The sequence below is a fragment of the Octopus bimaculoides genome, chromosome 9 (assembly GCF_046866305.1).
Source record: "Octopus bimaculoides isolate indiv1 chromosome 9, ASM4686630v1, whole genome shotgun sequence".
Taxonomy (NCBI): domain Eukaryota; kingdom Metazoa; phylum Mollusca; class Cephalopoda; order Octopoda; family Octopodidae; genus Octopus; species Octopus bimaculoides.
The window spans coordinates 41,960,494-41,972,993 of record NC_142936.1 but is presented as its reverse complement, the minus strand read 5'-3'; the positions used below and the strand labels follow the sequence as shown (position 1 = coordinate 41,972,993).

General features: G+C 38.0%; 1 protein-coding gene across 1 annotated transcript in view; it reads right to left on the bottom strand.

Moving 5' to 3' along the window:
- LOC106871175 (uncharacterized) overlaps positions 1-12,500 on the bottom strand; it is a 39,238-nt gene that overhangs the window by 23,360 nt on the left and 3,378 nt on the right. Inside the window, exon 3 of the mRNA XM_089357455.1 lies at positions 9,919-10,000. Coding sequence (XP_089213581.1) covers positions 9,919-10,000 — 82 coding nt within the window. The remainder of the gene's footprint in view (positions 1-9,918; positions 10,001-12,500) is intronic.

Sequence of the window (12,500 nt, the reverse complement as noted above, 5' to 3'; positions counted from 1 at the left end):
GGAGTTGATTTGTTCAACTAAAATTGCTCAATGCTGTGCCCTAGTATGGCTACAGTCTAATAACTGAAACAGGTAAAAGAACTATATGTAAAATATTTTTGCAGATATTTCAATAACTTTGAACTATAGTAAAATAGTTTTCTTTGTGGGTGGGTGGATGTTGGAACCCCTCAATACCATTTGTTTTATATGTGACAATAAAAATATCTTTAAGGAATTACACCCTTGAATACTTAATCATAGATTCTTATTTCATTCCAATCAGATAAGCAGATAGATAGAAAGACAGATAGACAAGGAGAGGGCGAGAGAGAGAGAGATCCTTACACCCACAAGGTAAACTACAATGCATCTGAGCTAGACAATTGTTTTAAGAAAATTTGAGAATGATTTTCTACAAATTATATCTGCAGAGAAGAGGCAAATGCAAGAAGAAAGTTGTAACTAATATATATATGACCGTGCTCCAGTATGACAACACAACGATCTCTGTCTGAAATAAGTGATTGTAACAAATATATGTGTGGTTGTGGTGAAGAAGGGAGGGACAGATAGACAGACATATTGACAGACAGATAGGGAGATAGGTAGACATGCAGACAACTAGGTGGGACAGACAGATAGATAGGTAGAAAGATAAAGAGAAAGAGATACATACATAGACAGATAAGATTGATATGCAAATAGGTAGAAAGACAGATAGACAAGGAGATAGATAGATAGATAGATAGATAGATAGATAGATAGATAGATAGATAGATAGATAGATAGATAGATAGATAGATAGATAGACAGACAGACAGACAAACAGACAGACAGACAGACAGGCAGACAGACAGTTAAATGAACAGACAGAAAGATTGACAGACAGTGACCAACAGACAAACAGATGGACAGGCTGACAGACAGACAAACAGATGGACAGGCTGACAGACAGACAAACAGATTGATTGATAGGCAGACACACAGACAGATTGATAGGCAGGGCAGATAGGCAGATAGACAGACAGATTAACAGACAGATAGATAGACAGACAGACAAATAGGCAAACAGCCAGATAGGTAGGTATAGATAGACAGAGAGATAGGTAGAAAGATAAACAGGTAAATAGAGATATAAGTAGAAAGATAAATAGACAAACAGATAGATAAATAGACAGACAGACAGACAGACAAACAAACAGAAAGATAGATAGACAGAGAGAATACCTCTGGAAAGCATTCTGTATATGAAACTGATTACAGCAACTTCGCCAATGTTGGGTAGTCAAGGAGATTGTTGCTTCATAAGTGAACAATGCTTAATATCTATCACAAAATGTAATAGGACTTTACTTCGGTTCAGATGACTAATGAAATATGTCAGTTATATAATGATACAGTTGAGAACAGCAATGAACTGTATTGCTCTGTGGTATGTATCTACATCTAGCTAAATGGGATTGACGCAGTGAGAGGAAAGTGTTTTTAACGCAGGACATAATGAGTCAATAGACACAGGTGACAAACCATCAGGCTTTTGACTGACAGATTGACATCATAATATCTTAGTACTTGTGACTCGCTAAATTATTAATTATGGTAGAGGTGTGACCACGACTGCTCCTCTACTGTAATTGTAATATGAAGACTGCTTTGCAAATATGTGGTTTCAGGGCCAGTTTTACACGGCAACAACTTAAGCAAGTGGTCTGTACTATATAGCCACAGGCTGACCAATGACTTGGGAGTGAACATGATGGATGGGAACTGTGCAGAACATTGTGTGTGTGCTTGTGTTTGTGTGTGTACACATACATACGTATGTAAAGGTTAAAAAAGGTAAATTTACCTTTTTGAGTGATGCTAACTCATAAGGGACAGTTTCCCGGCTTCCACGGCGTATAAATTTCTTACCTGGACAGGACACCTGTCTATCGCAGGATTACTCATTTTTGCCAGCTAAGTGGACTGGAGAGACATGAAATGAAGTGTTTTGCTCAAGAACACAACTCATTGCCCAGTCCAGGAATCAAAACCATGCTCTTACGATCATGAGTCCAATGCCCTCACTATCAAGCCATATGCCTCTACTATATATGTGTGCATTCCAAGTATATAATGTGTGTGCAAGGCTTGCAAATCAATTTTAGGACTGAAGATACATTTGGCAGTTCAGAGGAATTATATCTCACAGAATGATCCAATCAATCCAGTGAAAGTCAAAACTTCCGTCTGTTGCCTGTGTTTCAAACTATGCCTATCTGCAGCTGGACTGAATAGTCATCTGGAATGCCATAGATGGAATGTCTACAATGCCACTGACAACAATGAAGCTCAGAGAGACAGCAATCATCTGTGAAGACGAAACAATCACCATATATTTAGGTGCAAGCATGGCTGCATGGTAAGAAATTTGCTTCCAAACTACATGGTACTGGGTTAACCTTGGATATGTGTCTCCTACTAAATCCAACCAAAGCCTTGTAAGGATGTGTGTGTGTGTGTGTGTGTGTGTGTGTGTGTGTGTGTGTGTGTGTGTGTGTGTGTGTGTGTGTGTGTGTGTGTGTGTGTGTGTGTGTGTGTGTGTGTGTGTGTGTGTGTGTGTGTGTGTGTGTGTGTGTGTGTGTGTGTGTGTGTGTGTGTGTGTGTGTGTGTGTGTGTGTGTGTGTGTGTGTGTGTGTGTGTGTGTGTGTGTGTGTGTGTGTGTGTGTGTGTGTGTGTGTGTGTGTGTGTGTGTGTGTGTGTGTGTGTGTGTGTGTGTGTGTGTGTGTGTGTGTGTGTGTGTGTGTGTGTGTGTGTGTGTGTGTGTGTGTGTGTGTGTGTGTGTGTGTGTGTGTGTGTGTGTGTGTGTGTGTGTGTGTGTGTGTGTGTGTGTGTGTGTGTGTGTGTGTGTGTGTGTGTGTGTGTGTGTGTGTGTGTGTGATATTTCACTCGTCATCATTTGAGCAAAATAGTAGTGATGTTTATACATCCTTTGTTGACATTAAGCTCAGTCACTCTGCCGAAATCTAAGAGCTAAAAAAATAAATCCCTTACCTGAAAAGCAGGCAAGGATTGGTGACAGGAAGAGCATCCAACAGAGAAAATCCTGCCTCAGAATTAATTTCCATTCAAACCATTCAAGCATGGAGGAACGGACGTTAACCCAATGAATGAATAGTCAAATGAAAGTCTCGTCTCTCGCCGTCTCCAGTAGTAACAGAGTTATCTACCTTTACTAAAATCAAAGTAACAGACACTTGGCGATGACCAATAACAATCAGATGGAATGTTAGTTTAAATACCATCGAAGGATTTGGTCTTTACACAAGGTAGAAAGAGGGTTTGTGTGTGGCTGCTTAAACAGCTAGAAATAGCAGTCAAATTTCTTTCAAATCAGAACCAAATGATTTGAAAAGGAAAGATATATTAGATCATAGAGTGATGTAGTGCTTGATATATAACAATAATCATAAAATTATTGCGTATAGTGCTCAGGTGCTACAACTCATCAAAGGTACATATACAGTACATAGTATTATGTACAAAAGACAGGAAAGTGAACAGTATATGAGTCATGATATACATGTGTGCATGCTTGAGAGCCGAACAGGATCGTCACATTTGGAACAGCTTTGATCATAGGCCTGCTCAGTCAGTACTATCCAGGTTTGCACAACAACAAGCAAGTAAATAGGTTTAAGACATTCATTCTATGCACATGATAACAATTCTAATCTATCTATCTATCGAGCTAGCTAGCTAGCTAGCTATCTAGCTAGCTAGCTATCTATCTTTCTCTCCCCCTCTCTCTTTATCTAATTCTCTCTCCCTTCTCTCTTTCTCTAATTCTCTCTCCCTCTCTCTCTCTTTCACAAATATTGGTAGATTTTGTTCAACCTATTTTGTTATAGAGTTACATAGATACTCTCAGTGACACTGTCTCCTCCATTTTAAAAGAGGTCATATTCAATTGATTACATGGTCTACTGTGTGATGTCTCCTACTCAAGTGGATATCTCACTGGAGTGTGAGTCCCGGAAGACTCAGCAGCTTCATAAGAACCAGATTGGATATCAGATAAACAGGGATCAGTAGTCACTGACACTTTTACCAGCACTGTACTGAGTATAAATCTCAAAGGCTCAGTCTACCTAACTGTAAATAGGTGCCACAATGTGGTATAGCTCAGTATATTGTGTCCATGACTAAGTCATTTAACTGCCAAAGGCCTAGTTTGCATGGTGGTAAATAGGTATCACAATGTGGTATGGTCTACCAAAGGAAGTGGGAACTGGAGTATAAAATGAATAATTTGCTTTGATATCCAGCCATTCAAATTCACCTGCAAATACACTTTGAAAGGAAATAGTTTCAACCATGCTTACCAACCTCTAAATATACAAAACATGAGGTTGACGTCTTCTGCTAAGTCCCTATGGGACTATGGCCATATGCTGACACTACTATGACTCAAAATAGTATATGGCTATTAGGAAATGAAACACATTGCATGTGAAAGATAAGATATTGTTAGCACAGCAACATTTGTGTGTTAATAACTACCAGAGAAAGAGTGGGGAGAGATACGGAGAGGAAAAGTAGGATAGGTGTGAGTGAGATAGAGAGAGTGAGGGTGAGACAAGAAAGAAATTCAAAGGTTTTTTTTTAAATATCTTCCTAGTGTAACAGCTGTAATCTTGAAATTATATTTATCTTCTTGTCCACTGGATTATATGCATGCGTGTCTGTATGTATGTATGGTTTGTACTTCATAGATATATGCATGCATGTGTATGTATATGTGTGTGTGAGTGTGTGTCTGTATGTGTCACCATTATCATCATCATCATCATCATCACTAAATTACATCCACTTTCCAAGGTGATATAAGCTGGACAGTTCTTCACAATCTGCACCAGTTCCTAATAAACGTTACTGCATTCTTAAAGTGGTCAGGTGAACATATCTTGCTAGTATATTTTTATTTTTAGATGGTTTCTACAGCTCTTCCCACCACCAACCACAACCTATCATGCAGTATGTGCAAGTGTGCGTTGTATGTGTGCGAGTGTTAGTGTGTGAATATGATTGCTTAATAGTTAGCACAACAATCATATTGATCCCTGGCCAAAAACATCACATTGTGAAGTATTTTATAAAAAACATTATGAAACTCTACAGTGATATTTTTTGTATGAAATACTACACTCTCTTTTACTCTTTTACTTGTTTCAGTCATTTGACTGTGGCCATGCTGGAGCACCGCCTTTAGTCGAACAAATCAACCCCAGGTCTTATTCTTTGTAAGCCTAGTACTTATTCTATCGGTCTCTTTTGCCGAACCACTAAGTTACGGGTACGTAAACTCACCAGCATCGGTTGTCAAGCGATGGTGGGGGGACAAACACAGACACACAAACATATATATATATATACATATATACGATGGGCTTCTTTCAGTTTCCGTCTACCAAATCCACTCACAAGGCTTTGGTCGGCCCGAGGCTATAGTATAAGACACTTGCCCAAGGTGCCACGCAGTGGGACTGAACCCGGAACCATGTGGTTGGTAAGCAAGCTACTTACCACACAGCCACTCCTGCACGAGAATTATTCTACTTTGACTGAACTAATACCACCACCACCATCATCATCATCATGTACATATATATCATATACATCACATTATCATATATATATATACAAATTATAGATCCCTTACAGATCATAATACCAATCAGTTTTGCACTGCATGGTAAGATCAGCAGATATATATAAAGAAAGACAGAAGATGATGAATGGAAAGGTTGGTCATTTCCCTAAAATTCTGCATAAATACTTAAATAAATTTCCTTCTGTATATAAGCTTCTTATACAATCATGATTTTTCATGAACTTAAAATAATTATAAATTTATTTTACTACCTATTTTGATTACTTTCAATAGCCTCAGGAAGACCAAAGCTTTGTGAGTGGATTTGGTAGATGGAAACTAAAAGAAGCTTGTCATATATATATTTAACATACATGTGTGTGTGTGTGTGTGTGTGTGTGTGTGTGTGTGTGTGTCTGTCGCCCCACTGTCGCTTGACAACCGGTGTTGGTGTGTTTACATCCCCATAACTGAACAGCTCAGCAGAAGAAAGCAGTAGAATAAATCCTAGACTTAAACAGAATAAATCCTGGGGGGGTCAATTTCTTTGACTGAAACTCTTCAAGGCAGTACCCCAGTACGGCAACAGTAAAATGACTGAAACAAGTAAAAGAATAAAAGAAAACGTGCACACAAATATATACATACTTGGGTGTGCTTGTGTATATGTGTATGTGTGTGTGTAACTTAAAAGTATATCTTCCTTAAATTTCTGACAGTTTCAGCCAACATAGCCATTTTCTCTTACATTTCCCTCATTGTCACCCTTCCCTATTACATTCACATCATTAAATTTTTTTGTGTAATATTTCTCATACAGCTGACAGCACTTGATTGTCACATCAATCATATTTCTTTAACTTAAGTGCTACATGAAGATTTGTTTCTTTATGCCTCAAGAAGTTTGCTGATGTAAATCCAACGTTAAGAATAGTGTTAAAATAGAGGATTTAGAAACTATTATAGTTTCCATGGCAACAGATGCGACCAAGCTGTATAAAACCTATTCACCCTGTTACAAGTCTTCTTGTCTAACATACATCATCTTCAGTACTGACACATCAAAAATAATAATCACACACACACACACACATGCACACAACATATATATAAATTGATTAAAGAATACAGTATTATAGATTCACTTCAGCTGATCTTACCAATCAGTTTTGCACTAGGTATTAATTAACCAGATATTAGATAATACTGTTACGTAACACCATGTGCTCTTTAGAGATGACAGGTGTGGAAAAAAAATATTTTTTCCACATTTGCCAAAAAATATTTTTTGCTGTTATCTAATATCAAGTTACTTAATACCCAGTGAAAAACCAACTGGTAAGATAAGCTGAAATGGATTTAAATTCTGATTACTAAACCCACTCAGCTGACAAATATATGAGTATCCAAAATATATCAAAGAACAGAGTCTGCTGCACAATTTTACAAGACAATGAGGAATGATGGAATAAATGATGTTTTGCAATGTGTTTAAGTGTATCAAATCAGCTAAAAAATGGAAAGTAAGTCAACTGATTATACCAATATCTTAGAGAATATAGAGAGAAATAAAGTTCTGTTATCATGCCAGGTAACAAAGCTTTCTCTCTCATATGTCACTATATGTTACACTAAATCTTTGAGATAACAACAGGAACAACAATGTCATTCACCAACGGGCTCTTGTTTTAGAGAAGTTTGATGAAAACAGTTTTCTTGTTCTAGATATCAGCAAACCTACGACCATGTCTGGCATTCAAATCTCCTATGGGCTCTACCCATTTCCCATCTATTGGATTACTAGCTTTCTATCAAACCACTCTACTAAAGTATGTGTTCATGAAGTTCTTTCTGTCCTGCTTTTAACCAACTCTAGAGTGTCCCAAGGTTTGGTTCTGTTCTCAATTCTTTTCTTTCAATGCTTTGATGACCTACTTGCAACCACATCCAACAACACCTACCTACACTCATGACCCTTCATTCCTCTCCAACTTTCCACAACCATGCATCACCCCTGCTCAACCTACACACCACATGCCAAGCTTGCACTGATTTTATAAATGGAGACCTTGAGAACATCCTTCATTGGGGCCATATCATTGTTGTTCGACCATGAAGATTCAGCTTAATAACTGAATTCACATACTCCTGAATAAAGGTGTAAGTGGCTAACATTTCACCAAGATGCCATACAGTGAGATCAAACCCAGGAACTCATAGTTGCAAAGCTAACTTCTTGACCATACTGCACCTACTCTTAGTCTTATAGTTGACTAGCTTAAAAGCCAATTTCCATGTGGACAGCAATAATAATAAAGCATTTATTGGTATCCTACCAATATGATATTACTTTAAAATCAGTTTAAATGAAAAACCTGTAAGGTCACAAATTTTTGGAGTTCTTTTAACGTTTGAATTTTCAATTGTTGGCATATAACAAATCCTCATCCAGACCTGATCCCAATGCTGGATGTTCAAGAACCAAATGAAGGGCAGATTTTCAATCCAGGGATCATCCTGAATCCCAAAACATAATATGCATATGTGAAGCAAATTTAGACTGAGATACAGGAGTCTTGGATAGATGGACAGACAGAATTTCACATTTATTATTATAGAAGATTAAAACTATATATTATCATACCAGTAAATCAGCACCAGTACCAGTAAATCAGCACCAGTACCAGTAAATCAGCACCAGTACCAGTAAATCAGCACCAGTACCAGTAAATCACTAAGAGCACCGTCCGAGTGTGATCGTTGCCAGAGCACCAGCTGTCTAGCTTTCGTGCCGGTGGCACATAAATAGCACCATTTGAACGTGACCGTTACCAACGTCGCCTTCCTGGCACGTGAAAAGACATTCGAGCGAGTTCGTTGCTAGTACCACTGGACTGGCTCCTGTGCAGGTGGCATGTAAAATACACCATTTCGAGCATGGCCGTTGCCAGTACCTCCTGACTGGCCTTCGTGCCGGTGGCATGTAAAAGCACCCACTACACTCTCAGAGTGGTTGGCGTTACGAAGGGCATCCAGCTGTAGAAACTCTGCCAAATCACATTGGAGCCTGGTTCAGCCATCTGGTTCACCAGTCCTCAGTCAAATCGTCCAACCCATGCTAGCATGAACAGCGGACGTTAAACGAACGATTCAGATCTTGTTAAAGCAATTGTGTTGTTGTGTGGAAAAAAGTATTTAACATACTACATTCTCTAAGTTTTCTGGTTGAACAAAAATTAGGCTCCATTTGTTACTGCATGGTTAAGAAGTTAGCAATAAAAATGTAAAATTTATTGCTTTCACAAGTAAACTATCCCACACATTGAATAATGAATGGATAACTGCAAAATGAAACAGTACCACATATTTGACAATGAATGGATGGCTGCAAAAATTAAACTGTCCCATATATTGAGCAATGGAGGGATAAGATGAATGGTAGGATGGTGATAAAATTTAATCTAAGCAAAAAATAGAATGGAAGACACAAGTATTGTGAGTTTATTGAGTGAGAGTGAGAAACTGACAGATGCATGGCCAACAATATCAAACTATTACTCCTTTAATATGTTAATGTTCATATTGACAAGGACTGTTCTATCTGTATAGTGATGTGAAAAAATACACTGCTGTAAAACTATGAAATAAGCAAAGGTGAAGAAAAACATACACACACATTCGTGCTCACACAGCAGATTGGCAGAGTTGTTGGGGTTTTGGATGAAATGACTTGCAATATTTGTTCCAACTCTCTATGTTCTGTGTTCAATTCTCACCATATTCACTCTGCCTTTCATTCTTTTAGAGTTAATAAAACAAAATATGCCAACCCAGGGTGGTGAATTGGTAGATTGTCAGGACATACACTGTGGTATATGTCCTGAGATTTTGCATCCTGCGTTCAATTCATCTCAAGGCTTACTTATTACTTTACTTAACGCTAACACCTAGCACTTTGGGTATCTTTGGAAGAGACTACTCTGTTGCAAGCATTCAGACTAGGTCTCTGTTTTGAAAATACGTTCTTCATTCTCTCCCAACAGTCTTCAAAGTGCCTTCCTTCCTGACTAAAAGAGGAATAAAAAAAGTCTTACACAGACATATCCACATAAAGAAAAGAACATCCACCACACACACATACAAAAAACACACAAAAATACACCATACACATGTACACACACATACACACACATAAACGCACACACACACACACACATCAACATTTTAACATACACTTCTTCTCTCATGAAGATTCATGTGCGTTTCTAGAAGCAGTAAAGATGAAACAATAAAGAACTAACCATTAAATATCACAGCAAACTGTTTTGCCAAGCCCTGTTGGTCTAGCCATCGAACTACATCAGCTGTGCTCCATTTTTTTAACTGAAAATACACAAAAACAATCAAAGGAAAAAATTAAGGGTAAGTATTTATTTGATCACAAAACTTTCTATAAATATATCTTGTAAGTATTTGAAGATATTCAAAAATTGTTAGTAATGATTAACAAAACATTATTATTATTTTGAGATACAATCATGTAGCTACAGTGTGCACTGCCTATGGTGGCCCTTCACTTTGCTGCCCCTGGACTCCTACAAAAAATACATATTGTACAGTAATTATATCGATTGTTGCATTTAACACTGAGTAGCGTCTGTGTCCTGACAATAAAACCACTATTATCTGATTTCAATACAGCTTATACAGGCTTATAGCCTACAACAGACTGAAAAGTGGTGCCGCTCTCATAAAAGTGTCACCCGGTGTGGACCTCCTCCTCTGTGCCCCTCTAGCTATGCTAATGAATACAATATGGCGGCAAGCTGGCAGAATTGTTAGCATGCCAGCCAAAATGCTTGACACATTTGATCTGTTTTTATGTTCTGAGTTCAAATTTTGCCAAGGTCGACTTTGCCTTTCATCCTTTTAGGGTTGATAAGATTAGTAACTGTGGCTGATGTAACTCACTTACTCCCTGACCCGAAATTACTGGCCTTGTGCCAAAATTTGAAACCATTGGTTTGAGATGCAATAGAGTAACAAAAACACAATTTGATCTTTGATGGGCTATTTCAGGGATTCTCAATCATTTTTTTGCCTATGGACCCCTTCAATTACTATTTTATTCTGGTGGACCCCCATAGCCATTCTATGTTTAATAGCTAGTTTTATAAATACTTCTTTCAAAATTCCTTAATTTTTTCCGCAATAGCCACCACTGTCTGAGAGAACAGGTTTCAGTGGACAGATACATGTTGAATTATGTAAAACGTTACAGAAAGAAACCTAACTGGTTCTTGCAATACATAGATACGTCTAACACAAAATCTTTTCATGGATGCTTAAAATATTACTTCAGATCCCCAATTTACTATTTTGCTTGTGTGGACTGCCAAAAATCTTATGCAGACCCCCAGGGATCATACAGATCCCTGTTGAGAATCATTGTGTTATTTGATTCTAAACAAATATGCAAGAATTCACAATTGTTCTGGGTACTTGGTAGCCTTCAGCAGTGCTTCACAGAAGAGGAGTTTTGTGAAAAACAAATAAGAGAGGCCTCAATGATGAGTGTTTGTGTGGGGAACAAATCACTTGGTTTGGACAGTCTTCTCTACAAACCTTATTGAAAAATGCCAGAATTCTTTGCCCATCTTTTTGACAAGTGTCTATTACAACTGTGAACATGTCCTGCTGTACAAGCTGGGGAATGGTAGCGCTGAGAAAGATGTAAGCAAATGGGACATCATTGACAGTTTCTGGTCTATAACTCTTCTGATCACAGACTTCAAAGTTTGGAGCTGAGGTACTCTTTAAGAAGTTAGTGCTTATTGTTAGTGTCATCAGTAATATAGTCAATCTAACCATGAGTACCTCCACCTTATATGATATCTCATAGATGGGTGGATGATAAACCTGATTTTGGTGAGGCTCACATCCATTTGGAACCATTCAAAGCTTTCAGTAAGAGAGACTGTTAGTCTGTCTTATTGATGGCAGTCCTAAATGGAATAGATTTCAGTCCAGTTTGTAGACGCTGGACTGATACAGATTACTGCAGTATCAGCACAGTGATCAGTCTAAATAAACCCAATCAAAATCATTTCAAATCATTTGCTTGGTCTATCAAGGATGTCCTCTCACACTGCTCTTCTATAAATGTGTTGCTGAATTGCTGCCATAGAAGCAAAAGTTACTGAGGGACATTTTGTTCAAACTTGAATGCAGAACAGCCATTCTGACATACATGTATGGTATCACAGTCATAGACTCGATAGTTCTGGATAATAGATACAGTATATTTCAACCAAAGATATAATGGTCAGAATGAAAATGCTTTTTGAGAACAGATCTGTTGGGTCAGAGCTGACCTAGGGTTAAACAGCAACAACAACAACAACAACAATGGCAATATGTCGTGCTTGAGTAGAAGACTCATCAAGCCAAGTGGAACCGTAGTAGTGGCAGATATCGGTGTCACACAACTGGTACCCATGCCAGTGGCATGTAAAAGCACTCATTACACTCTCAGAGTGGTTGGCATTAGGAAAGGCATCCAGCCACAGAAACTATGTCAAATCAGCCCTCAGCTTACCAGTCCTGGTTAAACCATCCAACCCAAGCCAGTATGGACAACAGACATTAAGTGATGATGATGATGATGATGATGATGATGATGACAATGAACAACAACACTTCTTCAACCAATTATCTTATGTAATAGAGGCAGTAGATTTCACTAGGTGAAGAGAAATAATAGATCTGAGGATAATGAGAAAATTGGTTTTCAAAAAAATTCCCAATTGAGCAAATATACCATTGAAGGCATTTTAACTGTAACCATTCCAGCTTTTTTATAGAGATATTTCTACAACACCAT